Source organism: Cetorhinus maximus, chromosome 30 (assembly GCF_964194155.1).
Source record: "Cetorhinus maximus chromosome 30, sCetMax3.hap1.1, whole genome shotgun sequence".
In the NCBI taxonomy this organism is placed as follows: Eukaryota; Metazoa; Chordata; class Chondrichthyes; order Lamniformes; family Cetorhinidae; genus Cetorhinus; species Cetorhinus maximus.
Genome location: NC_135908.1, coordinates 7,431,949 through 7,451,832, shown reverse-complemented (window position 1 = coordinate 7,451,832; position 19,884 = coordinate 7,431,949). Strand labels below are relative to the sequence as shown.

At 41.5% G+C, this 19,884-nt stretch overlaps 1 protein-coding gene across 8 annotated transcripts in view; it reads left to right on the top strand.

The window, feature by feature from the left end:
• Positions 1-19,884, top strand: part of ppip5k1a (diphosphoinositol pentakisphosphate kinase 1a) — a 123,273-nt gene that overhangs the window by 79,041 nt on the left and 24,348 nt on the right. For 4 of the 8 annotated variants that reach the window (XM_078532357.1, XM_078532360.1, XM_078532363.1 and 1 more), the window contains 5 exons: positions 1,280-1,396; positions 3,846-4,013; positions 4,838-4,931; positions 14,381-14,506; positions 19,801-19,863. In XM_078532357.1, coding sequence (XP_078388483.1) covers positions 1,280-1,396; positions 3,846-4,013; positions 4,838-4,931; positions 14,381-14,506; positions 19,801-19,863 — 568 coding nt within the window. The remainder of the gene's footprint in view (positions 1-1,279; positions 1,397-3,845; positions 4,014-4,837; positions 4,932-14,380; positions 14,507-19,800; positions 19,864-19,884) is intronic. The other 4 variants (XM_078532361.1, XM_078532364.1, XM_078532358.1 and 1 more) reach the window with 3 other exon arrangements.

Below are 19,884 nucleotides of genomic sequence, written 5' to 3'. Positions count from 1 at the left end.
AATTCCCATCTACCCTCGATAACCTTAGATTCTTGTTAAGCAAGGGAATCTGCCTTAAAAATATTCAGTGACCCTGCTCCCACTACCTTCTGAGACAGAGTATTCCAAAGTCTCACAACCCTTTGAGAGAAAAAGTTTCTCTTCATCTCTGTTCTACAAAACAGTGCCCCCTTGATCTGGACTCATCCACCAGAGGAAACATCCTTTCCACGTCCACCTTGTCAAGACCATTCAGGATCTTATTTAGTTCAATCAAGTCACCCCTCACTCTTCTAATCTCCAGTGGAAGCCAGCCTAGCCTGTCCAACCTATCCTCATAAGACAACCCACTCATTCCAGGTATCATTCTAGTAAACCTCATCAGAAATGCCACCAATGCATTTACATCCTTCCTTAAATATGGAGTCCAAAACTGCACACAGTATTCGAAATGTGGTCTCACCAATGCCCTGTATAACTGGAGCAACCCTTTTCATATCATATATCCGTTAACAACCTGCTTACAGGGAAAAGACCCCTCCCATTAAAACCACATTAACAGTATTAAAGGAGAATCTCTTACAACCACTCCTGTTTATAAAATCATACATCACAAATGAGTTCATTCAGATATTGTGCCTATGCCAGCTTTTTGAAAGATGTAATCAATTAGTCCCACTCCCCCTCTGTTGTTCCCCCATATCCAGCAAATTCTTCCTTTGTAACTATTTATCCAGTTCCCTTTTGAAAGTTATTATTGAATCTACTTTCACCACCGTTTCAGGCAGTGCATTCCAGATTATCATAACTTGCTGTATAAAAAACAAAAGAATTCTCCTTATCTCCGATCTCTGACTTTTTTTTTTGTTAACCAGTTCTATTGCCCCCCTCCTGCTACTGGAAGCAGTTTCCACCTATCTACTCTCATCAAAACTAATCATCATTTTGAAACCTCTATTAAATCTTCCCCTAACCTCTGCTGTAAGAACATTCCCAGCTTCTCTAGTCTCTCCACATAACTGAAGTCCTTCATACCTTTCTAGTAAATCTTCTCTGCCCCTCCCTCAGGCCTCGACATCCTTCCTAAAGGGTGGTGCCCAGAATTGGACACGCTATCCCAGGCCTAACCAGTGGTTTATGAAGGTTTTACATTGTTTCCTTGCTTTGGTATGCTGTGCCTCTTATCAATGAAGTCCAGGATCCCCTGTGCCCTTTTAACCGCTTTATCAACTTGGTCAATGTATATATTACAGATACAAGAACAATGTAATTTTGAAGTGTTTTGATTTTTTTGTATCAGGACCCATCTTCAGAAGAACGATTCCATGTGGAACTCCATTTCAGCCCAGGTGCTAAAGGTTGTGACGAGGATGAAAATGCCCCCACAGGGTCTGGGTTTCGACCAGCATCAGCTGAGGTAAATCCATTGGGATCCTTTGGATAATTTTCTATCATCAAAGATATAACCGACAGTTTTTCACATATTCCTTTGATGAACTACAAAAAAGGCCTCATTTGCCACAGTATCCTACTGATTCACATATATAACCAATTTTTTTTTCAAACATAGGCGTTTCTTCAAAAATTAACATTTCAGGCATTCATATTCTCCAATGAAAAGAATTTTAAGTCAGTCACAGCTCAGTAGGCAGCATTCGCACCTCTAAGTCATAAAGTTGTGGGTTCCAGTCCCACTCCAGAGACTCGAGCACAAAAGTCCATACTGAGGCTCGAGTGTAGTACTAAAGGGGTGCTGCATTATTGGAGATGCCTTCTTTCGATTGAGATGCTAAACCAGCGCCCCAGAGCTGTTAAACAGAGGCCCTGTCTGTCTTTTCAGGTGGACGTAAATGATCCCTTGGCACTATTCGAAGAGGAAGAGGGGAGTTCTCCCCAGTGTCCTGACCAATATTTATCCCTTGACCAACACCACGAAAACAATTACCCAATTGTTTGTGGGAGCTTGCTCTGCACAAATTGCCACGTTTCCTCCAATACAACAGTGGTTACACTTCAAAAGTATTTAACTGGCTGTAAAGTGCTCAGGGACCTCTTGAGATCAGGAAAGATGATGTAGAAATGCAAAATCTTCCTTTCCTTAATTAACTTTTTCGTACTCTGTTTTTGGCGATGAAGCAATTTTGTCTTGAGAAGTAGCTTAGTATGTGCTTTGATCCTGTCGATGTACACAAGGAGTTAAAAAGCAGCTTCATTCATAGAAGAATTTTTCTGGCTCATTTTGATACCATTGTTGGACAGGTGCCCTAGGGAGGAGCCAAGCCGTTCAGTTTAAATCTTGAGAGATATGTTCAAATATGTTTTTAATTAGTAGAGTTTGGATTTTAGCAGAGTTGCTTCATTAGTTCCCACACACTTTTTTTGAAGATATTCCTCTTTTTTTTTTTTTGCCTTTTTGAAATCACTGAGTCTGCCTGTAGCCTTTGAAGGGACATAATAAGGCTGCAGAGCTTCCACTAAGGGTGAATAAAAAAGGACAAGAGCTGCCAAGTATAAGATTGTTACTTATGGCATAGTTTAGCACTGCTGTTGAAAACTACTATTTTCTATTACACAAAATTATGCAACCTTAACTAGTATTAAAAAATATGCCATTACTGCTGTTATTTACTTATTCTTTTACTGCTTAATGTATTTGTTTGGCTGGTAAAGCCCAATTCAGAGTCTCGGGCAGTGTTAATCTGCAGTCTTCCCAAGGTGAGAAGGATGAAGTGGTAAAAGCTGTAGCTGAAACAAATTGCAGAAACTGTGTTCATTCCTTGGGCACATTATAACTTTACCTAGATACATGAGCAAATGAAGATATCTCTGACAACTTGGGCTCACCTATGAGAGAAGCCTGAAACACAAAAGTCACTGATAGGAGTTTTTTTTTTTAAAAAGTGAATCAATCCCAAAATCATAGAATTATGTAGCACCGAAAGAGGCCAATTGTGCCTGTGCCGGCTCTTTGAAAGAACAATCTAATTCGTCCTACTCCTTGTCCCTGCAAATCACTGTATCACAGTATCTTAACAGTGCAGAAGGAGACCATTCAGCCCATCGAGTCTGCACTGGCTCTCTGAAAGACCATTCCGCCTTGTCCCACTCCCCTGCCTTATCCCCATAACCCTGCACATTCTCTCTTTTCAGGGAGCAATCCAATTCCCTTTTGAATACCTCGATCGAACCTGCCTCCACCACCCTTTCAGGAAGTTTATCCCAGACTCCAACCACCCTCTGGGTGAAAATACTTTTCCTCACATCACATTTACTCCTTTTGCCAATTATTTTGAATCTGTGCCCTCTAGTTCTTGATGTTCTCTTGAGTGGGAACAGTTTCTCACTATTTACCCTGTCCATACCCCTCAGGATCTTGAATACCTCCAACAAGTCTCCTCTCAGCCTTCTTTTCTCCAAGGAAAACAATCCTAACCTCTCCAGTCTATCCTCATAGCTACAGTTCTTTATCCCTGGAATCATTCTTGTGAATCTCCTCCGTGCTCTCTCCACTGCCTTCACATCCCCCCCTCAAGTATGGTGCCCAGAACTAGATGCAGTACTCCAGATGATGCCTAACTAGTTACTTCCCCTTCAAGTATTTCTACCAGTTTTATGTGCAGATTGTTACTGCCAGTTGAGATTGTCAACTATTTACAATATGAAAATGAATGAATTGTTCAAATTCATGCTACATCCTCGCGGGTAATTATCAAATTAATTGAATTGTTTCTGAGTTGGTATATCGCTAACAGTTGCCTTGCAAAGAGAGGATGGGAAAACTGGAGGATGCAGGAAAGTGAAAAAGGGAGGAAATGAGAGAGAAAGTAAGAGAGAGATTGACATAAGGCTGTTTATTTCCTCCATAGAATGAAGGTGGCTCCAAGACTGATCAGGGCAGCATGGAGGATCTTTCGGAGAATCGGGGGAGTGATGATGCGGACGGATTTCTTCCAGCCTTGCCTCAGCCAGCAGAGCCCTTCCAGATTCACAAAAAGTCTGCCCTGACCAAGACCAGGAAGATGGGCTCAATGGAGGTAAATAATGGCGAATGATATGAAGCACATAATGCCAGGTGGTGCTCATCTGGAATTATTTTTTCTACTCCAAAGAGAACAATTCCAGCTTTTCCAGTTTCTCTACACACCAAATTGTCTCTTGAACCAATTTGTACCTGCCATTTCACTACCCAGCCCTGGTCTACAAAAGGTTTAGAAAGTACACAGTACATGCAGGAAAAAATGTTAACCCAAGCATTATTTCAGGTTAAACCATGACTGCAAGATCATGGGATATAGGAATTAACCAGTTAAAATGATCATTTATTTATAGCCTGAGGAGTACATTTCCTGCACTCACTAGTTCAGATTTACGTGGAGGTGGGGTGGTGGGAGGGGGCATCTCTTTTTGTCAAATAGCTGAATTCATCTGTGCAATGCTGAATCTCTACTATCAGGTGTTTCAGACAAAGTGTGTTGAGTGCCCCAACTTAAGGTTGCAACAAAGGATGTTTGTTTCGATAGTGGATTAATAGGCACACATTTTTGTGAATCCACAAGGCGGTTGTCTCTCTGAAAGTTGGGTTATTTTTATTATGAACTGCTGCTGACGGAAAAGAACCAGTTCGTCTTTGGTCAGCTGTACTTCTACAGTGTAAAAGCTCCTTGGTTTACATTTGTTCCTCTTTTTGGAGGGGAGGTTTCCCCAGGGTTGTGACATGAGTGTTACTATAATAGCTGTATTAGCAGAGTCGCTATTTGAGAGTGCAGATCTTCTCAAACCAATGGTTTTGTCAGCAATTACTGAAGTTCTCAGTTTGGCTGGTTTTCCTTTTTAAGCAAAGTGTCTCTTTTGTCTGCAGGTGCTGTCGGAGAATTCCTCAAAGTACAGTGGATACCGGCTGCTGGCTCCTCCGTATTCTAGACAACTGTCTGATGTGAAACAGAGTGGTCTGGGTAAGAGATTTTGACATTCTTAAACCTCTAAAGAATACAATAGCAGTGCAGCCTCACCATATGCACACCACCATAAATAGTGGACGTGTGCTTATAGACCTGCCCACGAGCACTAACTTATCATGCAAAACTTTTTATTGAACTTACTTTTGGATTTTAACCAAATTTTAGAGGTGACTTTATTCATCAGGCATTGGCTGTCTAGGATTTTTGGGATCCATTGACTGGTTTCCAAAATTTACATGGAGGAGTGGTTTCAGGAAAACACTTGGGGTGGGGGGAGAACTTTGTTTGCAAGTGCTTACGTTGACTCATGGGGCAGGTAGAACCACTGGCTGCTACCTACGCAGTGTTGTTCAATGAAATTAATGATGTGAACAGCATCATATGAACAAATATCTCCCCACTGTACTTTGTTAGCAGAGTTAGCTTTAATCTTTAAAAGTCTGAGGACAAGTTGGTAAAATTGTTTTTTTGGAGAGGTGGGAGAAACATATGAAAAGGGACATAGGGTACAAATGCAAACGGGGAATGTAATGTACTCATTGACTAGGCTATAGTTTTAGAATGTTGAGTCCAGTTTTACATGCCGCACATCAGGAATGCCAAGGCCATTGAAAGGGTGCAAAAGAGATTTACTAAGGTGCAACTTGGAAGACACTAGAAAAGCTGTGGCTTTTCACTAGAACATGAAAGTTAGAAGGAGGCTCAATAGAACTGTTCAAGCTATGTGGGGTTTTGTTAAGATAGACAGAAGCTGTGGCTGCTGGTTTTGTGTTAGGAACTAGAGACATAGATTTAAGATCACAAATAGAACATAGGAAGTTGTTAGGAAAACTTTTTTAATGAATGGAATGACCTGGCAAGAACAGTGGGGAAAGGAGATTCTGTAATAGCTTTAAGTAGAAACGGATAAATGTGTGCAAAAAAAAACTGTAAATAGTGTAGGAGAAGGGCAAAGTGAATAGTTTATTCAGGTGCAATTGGCCAAATGGCTATGCTGTAAAATCCTGTTATTCTAAACAGTTAGTATCCCTTAAGACTTATAAAGTAGTTATAGTGTGTGCAGTAATGGTATCTCCACATAACTCTTAAGGATAACTTGTCACTTCTATTAACTGGATATGAGGGAAAGTAGGGGTCCAGGTTGGGTAAGAACCATGCACTAACCTTCTACTTCTGGAACATGGGCCTGGATATTAACAGGAGTGGGTTATGTTGGCGAGGGGCGCAGTGGAGGTGGGGGGGCGCAGAGTTTCAGGCAGAGTGCCTTTTACCCCTGGCTTCCCCCCACCCCATGAGAGTCAGTATGATTGACAGACTTCACTGCTAATCAGCTAGCAGACCAGAGCCTGCTGCAGGACCAGTTAGGTTCAATTACTGACCCCATTGGGAGTCCAGTTGCTGACCCCAGGCATTTTTAATGGAGGAAAGGTGCTCGGTGGCCCATTGAAGCACTCCTGTTTCTCCTGCCCCACAAGCGGTGTTGTAAAGGCACTGAACTCCTCCCCATAGCTGTTCACACCTTGCTTCAGCTATCAGGTTCCCCAAGGCCTGGGAATCTGGCCGCTCATAGTAAAACCTTCACAGCGGTTAAGTCAGAGGCTGCCAGCCTCATTAGCATAATTAAAATGCTTACCTGCCTCCTGGCAGTGGTGTTGGCTGCCCACTCTTTTCCCTCCCTCCATAAAAGGAGTTCCATCACTGTTGCTGGGTCAAAACCCTGGAACTCCCTCCCTAACAGCTCTGTAGGTGTACCTAAACCACATGTACTGCAGCAGTTCAAGAAGGCAGTTCACCACCACCTTCTCAAGGGCAGTTGGGGTTGGGCAATAAATGCTGACCTAGCCAACGACACCCACATCCCATGAATAAGCAAATAAAAAAACTAGGAAGATGGTGGGTCAGAGCCGGCTTCCTGAAACAGTCAGAATTTTTTCCTTTTTAACCCCGCCCCCTCACCCAGTGCTGTGTGTTCACCCATGTTAAAACTCCCCCTGTGGGTTCAGAGCCAAAAGTAATTGTTTATGTCGGCTGTAAATTAATTTTGCCATTCAGATTCCTATTGGAGATAGAGGCGGCCAAAATATTGGCTGCGATTTTCTACTAAACGGGCAATTTCGCTCCGATTTGTTGGTGTGGGAATTGGAGCATTGTCCTACTAGCTTGGTTAGGATCCACTCCTTTATGATTGGGGCTAATGTCCATTGTTGTAGCAGAGTGGCAACACTGTTAGATAACCATCTAACTGCCCCATGCCTGACCCGGGATTGCTCAATGCTGGCACTGGATGCCTGATATTGGAATTGTCCCATTCCCCAACACTAACAGCCCTCTTCTTGGCAAGTACAAAAAAAGTGTTGAGTTAAATTATAAATAAAATAACCTGCCCTATAACATGCACACGTTTTGATTGGACCAGCATGCTTGGCTTGTTTACAGATCAAGAGATCTCCAGACTTTTCTTTGGGTTGTTTTGCCTGTACATACAATTAACAAAGCGCTTCAGTCTTTGGCATGCAGCAGTGATGTGGAGTAGTGATTTCAGAAACATATGCACTAATTATTGGTGTCTCGGCCACCCTGTTTTTTAGCAAGAACAGATCGGTAATGAGACCCAAATGACTAACAAACTTAGTGCTATCTTCCTACTGGCTACTATTTATCAGTGTGCTGATTTGAGTGTCCCGTGCTCATACTGCAAACGGGCAGCAGCATCAACATTATTCAATGTAAATCAACAGCAACCTATATTTATGTAACATCTTTAACATGTTAACATGTTAAAATGTTCTAAAGGGCTTCTCAGGAACCTATTCAGACTAAAATTGACACCAAGCTAGGTAAGGAGACATTAGGACCGGTGTCAAAAAGCTTGGTCAAAGAGGTAGGTTTCTTAGGTAGGTTCTTAAAGGAATGAAAGAACTTGCATTTATAGAGTGTGTTCACAACCTCAGAATGCCCCAAAGCACTTTACAGCCAATACAGTACTTTTGAAGTGTAGTTACTGTTGTAACCTAGGAAACACGGCTGCCAATTTACAAACACCAAAGTCCACAAATGACAATGTAATAATATCCAGATCATCTGTTCTAGTGATGCTGGCTAAGAGGCCAATACTAGTCAAGGTAAAAGAAGGAGGGAGAGATGGAGATGTTTAGGGAGGGGATTTTAGGGCTTAGGACTTAGATACCTGAAGGCACAGCTGCCAATGGTAGAGCAAAGTTTAGGGAATGTATAAGAGGGCAGAACTGGAGGAACACTGTTTTCAGATAATTGTGGGGCTGGAGAAGGTTATGAAGGTGATGAGGGACAAGGTCACTGAGGGCTAGGGTCCTAGATTTGCAGGAGTCAATTCAAAAGCTTAAGACCTATATCTAGGTCTGCTGGGATCCACTGATGTTGTTGAGCCCCAACCCCATTCTGATGCAGTGCAGGGCCCACTGAATGCTGGACCCATCTACTACACAGAATAGGAAACGGCCAGCTGTGTGACACCTTAAAGGAATCTCTTGTAGCAGTTGTGGGAGTGAGAACGAATAGCAAAATGGCACCTTTTGGCCATCAGGATGGACATTAAGTGTGCCTTGTTGCTTAACCGACCCCCACCCCCTCAATAATGTTGTCCGTCCCCCTCCCCTCCCCACACCACACAAATTGACCCAACCTGCCCCTTTAACCCCTTGCTGCAGGATTTGCCCGCCCCACAAATTCGGAGCTATCAGCAATTAGAATTCACAGTGCAGCTGACCAACCTCGTGCAGCTGATCGCTGCACTGAATCTGACAAATACCAGTAATGAGAATCCGTTAGTCCAAATAGATAAAGTGCATAGAACTGTCTGTAAACTGCATCTACTCTTAACATTTATACCTTTCTCCTACTTTACACAGGGAAACAGACATGAGCATTCAGTTTTGTTAACTGTACTTTGTGCATTTTTTTCCATCCCAATTTATCTTCCAATGAAGGGTTTTTTTTTGCACTATTGCAACAAAACCTTGTGAAAACAAAATGCAGAACACTGCCAAACCTATCCCTCATCATACAGCTGCCATGGAGGAATGTGAACCCTTGTTTAAGCTTTGGCAATGCTATTGCGTCCCTCAGGGAGTTTAAAACTAAATGGTGAATGGCAGAATAGAAGAGATGTATTGTGGAGTGCTCTTTAGGCTCTTTGTTCTTCCGAATTTCTGGAGAAATCCATTTCTTTCAGCAGGAATAGACTCGAACCCTTTTTGGCCTGATTCATGGAACAACAATCAATGGTCAGACGATTGTACGCCCACCCTGGCTCTGTTGGTAAAGGCACTGCCTACTGTAGCACTGAGTCAGACCGAGCAACAACTCCACTCAGCAACTTAGCCAAAAAATCCAGTTGCTGCGGGTTGCAAAAACAGGAGACCGCACTTCACTGGCTTGACATATCCTGAGAATGTAAAAGGCAATCCATAAGAGCAGCTTTTCTTTCTGCAGACATCAGCTGCCCTCTGTTTTAGTGGCCATACTGCACGTGCAAGTCCAGACTGTGAGTGTCAGTTGGCCATTCAACCGTAAAGGACATCATTGCCAAGCCCAGCCTCACTGATCTCACTCAATGTCCACACGTGCACACTCTCTAGCAGGAGTCACCATGTAGTAATCAAGAACTGGACCACTTACTGCCTTTAACTCCTTCATAATGCAGGGTGATGAAGCCAGTTTAGCAGCTTCAATCTCTGCTCTCGCTACAGTGGGCTCCAGTTTGGTTTGGTAATCAATCCTAAAACCTGTTTGCTTTTTTCCAACTGAAGTATCTAGGGCTGTTCGTATTGAACAGTTTAATATTCTGAATGTACTGAGCAGCAAATTTTAGTGTACTTGTTATAATAGTGGACTGTTACACCTGTGTTCACTTTCAGCGGTATTGATGCTATGTTTTGATGTGCTACAACATTCTGTGACACATGCTGTGAGTTTCTCCAGTCACCTCGTGTAGCATGCTAGCAAGTACTGGAAACGAGTTTGCTGAAAAGCCTTGGAGGCAGTGAGCGCATTGACTTCTGAGCAATTAACCACTCTTTCCAAGTGGGGCCTTTGTGCTTGTTGGTATCATACAGTGCACTGGCTCATTCTGATAAAAGCAAGCTGCAAAATGTTGACAATATTTGAATTGAAGATATGGGAAGTTGAACTTTTGAACCTCCTGTTTTAAAATTGCAGCATTGGTTTAGGGATTTGCTTTAATGTAGAGCCCTTAACAGAAATGAAAAGAGACAGAGCTGGCGACATTCGAAGTAAAATCAATTTCCATTTTGGGATTACACAGCTGTCTGGTATATCTTTTTAGTTGGCAAGGTGGGGTATAATCCACCATAATTTTCCCTCTCTTTTCCTGAATGAATAGAATTGTAATTTAAGGTTTCAGTGGTTAGTGTGTTTTCTGTGGTTTTTTTTTCCCCCTACCCCTCTTTTTTTCTTCACTGGAGTAAAGTTCCATAGTGCAACACCCTCTGGTACTTCATGCAAATGGTTGTACTTCTGATGTGGACCTGAATGGTGAATTTTGACAGGGTTGTGCACCTTGCTGAAATTCACTGTCTATCCTCACAAATGAAAAACAGTCTCTTGGCAGAGGTACCAGAGGTTGAGATTGCACACCAGCACAGGATGAGGTAAGTTCCATCATGTGAAAAAAGGCCAGGGTTTCCAGGGTGAGAATTACAAGATATTGCAAGTAAAATTTGCAAAGCATCCAACCTATGACTGACTGAGCACACATTCATTCATTTAGTGCAAGCTTCAACTGTTTCCGTTTCTAAACATTGATTGGGCCTCTGAAACAAACTCTTTAATTTAAGACAATGACCACAAATGTCTATTGAGACATTTAATTGAAATTACTTTGATAAACACATGCATCTAGCTGTGCTGTCAAAGGCTATTTTGACTTCTATGATTCCATTATTCTGTATCGGTTATGACCTGAAATTGTTGAACTCAACATTGGGTCTGAAATGCTGTAAAGTGCCTAATTAAAAGATCAGATGCTGTTTCTCAAGTTTACCTTGAGCTTCATTGGAACAGTGCAAAAGGCTGAGGACAGAGAATAAAGATGACAAGTGACTGAAAGTTCAGGGTCATGCTGTGGAATGAACAGAGGTGTTCAGCAAAGCAGTCACCCAATCTGCGTTGTCTAACCCATGTAGAGAAGACAGCAACATAAGCAGTGAATTCAGTCTACCAATTGGAAGAAATGCAAGTAAATCACTGTTTCACCTGGCAGGAGTGTTTAGGGTCCTGGATGGTGAGAAAGGAGGTGTGCATTACTGTTATAGTTGGAACCTGACCGTGGTATTATTTAGTGTCACACTTAGACTAGACTGGGTTGAGTGGCAGTTTCCTTTTCTGCAGGACATTAGTGAATCAGTTGGATTTTTACTGCACTCCGGTACGACTTCTCTAGTGCTATTCCATGAATTACAAAAGCTTTTGAATGCATTTTCACAACCCACATAACATGGGATTGTGTCAGTAGTGACCATACAAGGTGCGGAACTCCATCTGGCGCTGCACTATCACGCTGGCTGGGTATCCAGCTGATTGAGAAAGGGAGCAAATAATAAATGCAACTCTGACCTGTCCAATAAGGGAATATTTGAACATGTCAGTTGTCAGCCCCTCCGGATTTCTTCCATTCACTACCCCTGTAAAGGACTTTGGAGAGCTGTTCATTACTGCACTAACACACCGATCTCTTCTGTGATCCTAAAAGCAGTCTGTTGTCCCTGAGCAAAATCTGAGGACGTTAGAGTATCAGTGTCCAAACCATCATGGCGTTTTGGGATCCTTGACCCTCCAATCCCCATGTTACCATTTCAACGGTGCTGCTGTGGAAAGAAAATGGAGCTGTGTTTGTATTTATGTGGTGTTTATCATTCACTGAAATGTCTCCAGGCACTTCATACAATAAAGTACTTTTGGATTGCTGAGACTTATTTTTAAAAAAAATTAAGCCCGAGAACTTTTCTAAGGCAGATTGAGTTATCCAGCATTGCTCTCCCACACAGACTAGTAGACTGAAAGCAGTTTTTTTATTTGTCCCCTGGGTGGGTAACGGTGTGTGGCACAAGAAGAAAATAAGTGAGGAACTTCATACTGTCACAATAGGTACACTTTGTACTGTTGGTCTTGGGACAGGAGCCTTGAAAAAATATCTAATTTTAGTGATTTTGCTACGTCTATATCGTCTAACCCCCAGTATTGCTAAAGCTGCCCAATATCTGTTTCCACTGACAGATTTCAGTCCACAGATCGTTGTTCACTTGGGTAAGTGACATGAAGTCATACATGAAGGAGCATCTATGATTCTGTCCTGGCCTGTGATGAATTGGCTGATCTACAATTGGCCGGGGAGGAGGGGGGGCGGGTGGTGGGGGGGGTTAGAAAATTCAGTCAAAGTTCCCACTCCTGCCTGTCACTGGTGGAAGTGTTTGTGTGATGTATAATGAGTACAAACTCAAATTGTGATGCCTCTTGTCAGTGAATAACTAGATAATTCTCGGCATCTTGATTTCGTAATGGAGGTAACAGAAAGCTGGATTCGCCCCTGAAACTGTATCCCAGCTGGAACCAGCACTCCAGGAGAGGAGAGGAGGGGAGAGGAGGGGAGAAACCGATGTTATGGTTGTTAATCAAATAAACTAGATTTACAAAACTTTCTGTTGAGAATTTGAGTTACGGAAAATAATACCAGATATAATTTATTGTCTTAAATTTTAATTAGTGGCTGTTGATTAGATAATTAGTAAATTGTTATTGAGAATTGTTTTTATATATGCACGCACAAGATGGAGTTGGAGAGACTTTAGAAACACTCGTCATATGACCACCTAGTGGCCACATCTTGTAACGACATTATGATATTAGTCATGGCAAAATCAATTGGGAAATGTTGACATGGCAGTTTACAATGTTAAATGTTGATAGAAATACATAACGTCAGGCGGTAAGATTTAAAAACAGGAAGTTGTGCCAGTCACAGTATTTGAAATGATCTCTCTTGCTATCCTTGTGCCAGTTGAGAAACTGGCATTGTAAGATTATGTCTTACGTTTTGGAAAAAAATGAGTTATATTGCACAAATTGCTTTGGCTCTTATTTTCACCACTTCAGTTTAAGTATGAAATAATTCCTTATTCATGTTACAAAGTTGTTTTATTTTAAAAATCATGCCTTAGCTTTCTTTTTGCTGTATGTTTTACACAACATTTATTAAACTATTGGGAATTTTGGGAAAAAATGTGTTATTTTGTGAAAAGAAACAGTGTTATAAATAGCAGCTGCAGCCATACTTGAAAACAGAGAAGACAATTTTAATAAAAGCAAAACCCTTCAGATGCCGGAAATCTGAAATAAAAACAGAAATTGCTGGGAAAACTCAGCAGATCTGGCGGCATCTGAGGAGAGGGAAACAGTTAATATTTTGAGTCAAATGACTCTTCTTCAGAACTGACAATTTTAATGTCTCAGGTAGTGCCTCCCAATGTTGCTTGATGCCAAAAAGTGGCCATTGAGTGAGGTCAGGACTTAGATCATCTTGCATGCTCCTCGTTCTTATGTAACCACTGAAGCTCACTGGATGGCCATGTGGGTGAGTTACCAGAGGGCACTGCACCCAGGGAACCACACACCAACAAAGTACTGTATTTGGAGAGGAAAAGTGTATAAAAGGAATTGATAGGGTCGATAGAGAGAAACTGTTTCCTTTGGTGGAGGAATCCAGAACTAGAGGGCATCGCCTTAAAATTAGAGCTAGCTCATGTAAGGTTGATATTGGGAAGCAATTCTTCACACAAAGGGGAGTGAAACTCTGGAACTCTTTCCCCCAAAAGGCTTTTGAGGGTAAGGGGCCAATTGGAAATGTCAAAACCGAGATTGATAAATAATTGTTAGCCCAAGGGTAGCAGGGGTTACAAACCAAGGCAGGTAGATGGAGTTAAGGTATAGATCAAGCAGTGGGACAGACTTGAGGGGCTAAATTGCTTCCTCCTGCTCTTATACGGCCTAGATTTTGTTAGGTTGCTAAGATGTTTACTGAGGTGTAATATGCACAGATTCCGCTTCTGCACTTGGGTTTTTGTTTGGAGAACATGTTGAGCTGTATAACACAAGTGTGAAATACTGGGATGCTTACAGGCCTATCACTGGTGGTGGATGCAGTTAGTGGCTGGTATTTCTGGACATTTGTAACTAATGAAGTTTATCTTCACTCCTAAATTTAAAACAAAACTAATGTGATCCCTAACCTCTCAGATGGAAATTCTGCAATGTTTCTGGATGTTGTTTAAAAAAATTATCTCCCATCTGTTCTGCATGTACCTGTATTGCATCTTATAAAGGCATGCGGCATGGGGAATTGTTACTAAACATTTTTTTTTTGACCTAATGCCTAACCATCTCGTGTGCAGGTTCCCAGTGTGCTGGTTTGTTCAGTACCACAGTACTTGGTGGCTCCTCTAGTGCCCCTAACCTCCAAGACTACGCCCGCTCGCACCGCAGAAAAAGTGGCTCCAGTTACTTTTCTCTGAAAGATGGTAGGTTGTTGAGAATTGTTTTCAATTTGCTGCTTCAACAATGCTGGAAGAAATCCGAATGCTGCACCTTAGGCTACAATCATTTTATTAAAATTATTTCAGTAGAAACGTCTTATTCTTGGGGCGGGGCAGGGGGTGGGGGGAGATGTTTTTAAAAAATATCAAGGACTTTTCACTCCTAGCTAGTATCTCCTTCCTTATTGTGGTCCAAACCTATGTGATATTATCGTGTGAGCACAGTTACGCAGTGTGATATTATGATACGAGCAGCATATCCAATTTCCCTGTGTACAATTTTAAGAAGCATTAACCCAGTTATAATAAAGATCTCCATTAAAACAGCAAGATAATTTAATACAACCAGATTGAGCACTCGTATAGTAATACCACTCATTGTGCCTTGCAGACAATATTTTTCCTAAGCCGCTATTCGACCTAGTAGATGCATTGGCTAATCGATACCTTTAGAAGTAACATACTGAGAGGTTCCAATCTTAATGTCTTAAATTGTCATGGCAGATTATGAGCATTATCTCATCTTTGATGCACTACTGCTTAGAAAAACAGTTCCATGATTCATTGTCAACATAGTTATATTTCTTAAATTGCCAGAGGTTAATCAACTGGAGGACATTTTGAAAAAGAGAAGCAGGAAGCTGATTAGTCAGTAATGCCTTCACGCAAACATTACAAATGGAACTATGGACTGCCATTGGCTGCACTGTCAGATGTGCTGTGAAACGGAGTGAAGGCCTTGGGCTCAACCCCTGATGTTCAGTAGAGTTAGATGGCCTCAGCTAGCATTTTGGGGGCACCATAGTCAACCATCATTTTCCTACCTTTTGACTCCGGTATGGTTTAAAGGCTCTGCCTTGATGCCCTTTCCAGTTGAATAACCTACTCACTGTCACACCTGGACTCAGGTGAAAACTGGCTACTCAGTCGATGAGTCAGTGCTTTCAGGAGAGCAAGAAGGACATTGGAGGAGAGGGAGAAAATTAAGAAATGGAATCTCAAGGTTATACATTTTGATGAGTAATCAGCTCTCTGGTTCACCCTAGATTAAACACTGAATATGTATTTTAGAGTTTGATGAAATAATTTAGTATCTTCTACATATCAGTTGAGTAATCGGTTTCACTGTCAGCAGGATACGGAGTCTGCTTGATAGAGTCACCACAGAGAAACTTTCTTCAGATGCATACAAGGGCTAGGAGCAAGCAGACAATTCACTATAATGAACAGTGGGTGGGTGGTCATGAAGGGAACCATACTCTTTTATATAGAAGGATATATTCTATATGATTCATATTTTTGCAGATGTTTATGTCAGGGTCTAATTTCGCCACTGGTGCCTGTAAAGTGTGATGTGGAACCGACAGACCAGAGTTATACTGCCGGTTCCCATTTTCTGCCCAGGGATAAAAGAACTCTATGCATGTGTGTTTGCATGGATGTAGGATTGTGTTGCCTGCTTTTCCAATGCCTGTTTATTTGTTTCGAAATAAAGCAGAGCTAAACTGAAATATAATTAAATTAAATAGATCCGGAGATCCATAAGGATGAGGTGATTTTTAAAAAAATATATTTATTCATTTCTAAGATGTGGGTGTCACTGTCAGCATTTATTGCCCATCCCTAATTGCCTCCGAATTAACTGTTATGTCAGTCTTTGTTGTATTATACTGCAGGTTTGCACTTGTTCCTGGGAAAGGTAAGCTGTTTTGCCAGCTTGACTTTTTGTTAGTTGCAATATGAGAACATTTGACAATCTGTTAGTAAGATACTTCAAACTGTTTCCATTAATTTCAGTGGGCGAGTATGTTATGAATGTGTTAGGAATGTAGGAAAGGGGAGTGCCATCTCTCAAGGCAAGCAATGACTGCTGTTGCATTCACACACACCCCGTCTATGCAGTGCCTCACTAATTCATGTCCAACATTAATTATCACTTGGTTATAATATGCAGCTATTGGTATTTTAGTTCTTGAAAAACAGTAATCTATTGTTTTGACAGTGTACTTTGGCCCAGGGTATTTGAGTTGAGTAAATGAATGCAAACAGTAGTAGAGTAGACTAAATAGAGTTGAGGATGTTTCTGTTGCCAATGGAAATGGATTCTGCTGGCTCCCACTGCAAGATAAAGTTTATCCATAATATTTACACTGTGCAGATGCTTTAAGTAATGTATTCAGATTAGATGTAACTCTCTTGGTCAGTCATGAGTTATCCTTCACCTTCTCCTTTGTGCTAAACTTCCATACACTTTGCAGTAGTGTACATATTGTTCAAGGGTTTGAAGGAAAGTCTTCCTGCTACATAAACTATGTCCACTTTTGACAACATAATGACAAAATCTTAACTGTACTGGTATAACAATCCAGGATTGAAGAGATCTTGCTGTTACCTAAAACAGGGGTGAAGCATTTTATCAGGTTTGTTTAGTAAATATATGTTTCTAGATGGGCTTCAGACCTCCAGGAAATGCTGATGCCAACTCTTCTCCCCTATTAAGAATGGCCTTTTGTGCGCTGAAGTTTTGGGCTTGACTTCCTGTATCTTCCTTACCCATCCTTGGAGACAATATGACTGAAGCAAGCTACTATGCAATGGAGAGAGATGTACCAAGCTGTGTAATGGAATTGGATTCTTCAAGTGCACAAGGGATATTTATATTGCAAACCCATCTTTTAAAAAGTGGTAGTTTGAGCTCCAGAAAGCTGATTGTACTGTTGCAACCTTCTATTAATTAAAAATGCACGCTGATCTTAAAACTTGGCTTTGCTAAATCATAGGATATAGGATCTAACAGATTGTCATCAGTAATTGTAACTGCAGAACTCATTTCAATTAATAGAAGGGTGTAACTGAGAACAGACAACAGAGAGTTGTATCTGAAATATTTTATTATACATTTTTGTGACTTTGGAAAAGGGAACAAGAGTTCAGCAGTACCGTCCTTTCCCTCCTATCTTTACCCGTGCTTTCTCTTAAGTCTGTCCCTTTGTGACTCTGAAGCTTTTTGCTACCCCTTCATAAAGTTCCGAGGTTGTGATTTTTAAAATTTTTATTATTATATTCCTTCTTGGGATTCTTTTCCATTTTGATTAACATTTTTTAGCTATTTTTAAGCACTCTTAAGAGCTCCTACCCAGCACGTGATGAGCAAGTTTACAGAGCTTACTGGCACTGACAGGTGGACCTATTGTACCCAGAAAACAGGGAACTAATCCAAGTTGGCTTAAGCTGTAATACTGTACAAACTTTTCTTCAAAGCAATTCACTATCAGAAGCAATAATGATATTAATGTGGATTGATTGACTAGCCAGACAGCACTTAATCCCTGACAGGATTTTCCATTCTCAGGACTTGGATTGAAGTTGAATTTAAAAGTGTATGATGAAAGATCCATGTACCAGTAATGGCTGTAATCCAGTCTCCAACAAGCTCTGGCTGGAATAGAGAATTTAGGGCTGATTGCCACACAAGCTGTGCTCGCCTAATAGGTCAGCTGATTAATGCAGTGAGCAGCAGAGCTGCACTAAAACCCTGGTCCATACTGAGTTAGCTGGGCTGGGTCAAATCTGGGGCAACAAAAGGGGCACCAAGGTTGACCTCCATGAGCATTGGTTAGGGAAGGGACAGTCTTCCCACTGACCACCGTTCAGTGATCCATACTGGAATTTGTAAGTTGTGTCTACGTACACTTGTGTTGCGCGTTTGTGTCTTACTGGACACTGGCATAGAGGTTGTTGGGCAAAAACAGGGTCAACTCAACTGTGATGTCCCCTTTGGTTGGATAGACTGCCAAAAAATAGTCACTTGGGCAAAGGGGAGCCATGAGACGGTATCTCAGCGAGAGTCAACAGAAGAGGGTAACCAGTAACAATCAAACAATAAAAGTCCTGTGTACTGGGCTTAGTTTGGGGCATTTTCTTCTTCAGTTTTTGTGTTAGCCAGTGATCTGGTCACCAAAAAATAACTCCTGGTGCATGTCGCAGTCCGATTGTCTTCTACATTTTTTTTATTGCATTATCCCACACATTTCGTCCACAGTTCTACTCTTGGCAACTTAACGTTCGGTACTATCATTCCAGTCATGGCGGGGAAAGTGTGCAGTTTATCAGTTGTGCCCCCTTCCTCATTCTTATTTCAATCTCCAGTAAATGAGAAATGTTAGCACTAAATGATTAGTTGTTTCAGAAGATGCCTCAAGGAATCTTAAGTTACCATGAAGATTAGATTTGCATTGGGAGCTTTCCTTTGACAGCATGGGAAAAGTCAGTGGTGCATATTTCTGCTGACTCAGTGCCAGGTAGAGGCAACCCAAGCTGCCTTCCTTTAATGCGCCTGATCTTTTGGACAAAAAATGAATGTAATGCTATTATTACAGAGATGCTGCCAGCACCTTAATGACAGTATAGGAATGGTGAGACAGGAGAGCTCCACTACTCACCGCCCCATGGAGTGACAGGTCTCTGCACGTGTGGCTCAGATGCATGCAATGAAGCTATGCAAGTGAGACATTTATTTATTTAACGGAAAGTAAATGGGACAGCCTGTAACAGTATGGTAGGCTAAGAGGGCCATCTTAATTTCACTTTGCTTCCTTAAAGGCAGACTTCGTACTGGCACCATTTGTACTGCTCCTGGAGCAAAACCGTCACCTAGAGATATTCCAGTTTTGTCGATACCAAGCTACATTGTATTATGTGCTTGTGTATCAAAAATAGAACTGCGACATGAGTATTAAAGGTATAGAAGGTCTGACCATTCCTAACACTTAACTTGCTGATACCAGGCACCACAAAGGAAACCTGACTCTTCAAATATGACATGTGGGAATTATGCTGTTCAAGGTGCCTACTTTATTCTTTTGAGTCTCTGAGTTTGTTCGCATTTGAACTCCCCAGTCTTGGGCATATGACTTTCAGTAACTCAAACCAGCTTTTATGTCCGTTGCTCTAAAAGAAGAGGATTGTGTTAGATCATGGTGAGAATGGTTGGTTGGATGGATATAGAAAAAGATGCATTGCCAACCCTAATGCATGCTAAACAATGCCCCTAATAATGATAGTTAAGCTCAGGGGCAGCGCAATCCATGCAAGGTGTCCCAGTCTTCTCCCCTGTCAACACAACCAAAAGGGGAGAATGTTGAAGCAAGAGGCCCCAATGAGAAAGGATTGGGGCTGCATTTTTCTACTAAGGAGTCATCACCCGCTCATGTAATGTGGGAAGTTCTCTGTTAAAACTGCAGTGTTAGTTTTAACTTCAGTCCTTTTTGTTTCCTCAGAAATGTTATCTATGCCAGCCGTTAAAAGATTTTCTGTCTCGTTTGCAAAGCATCCGACTAATGGTATGTTTGCTTCTTTTCAAT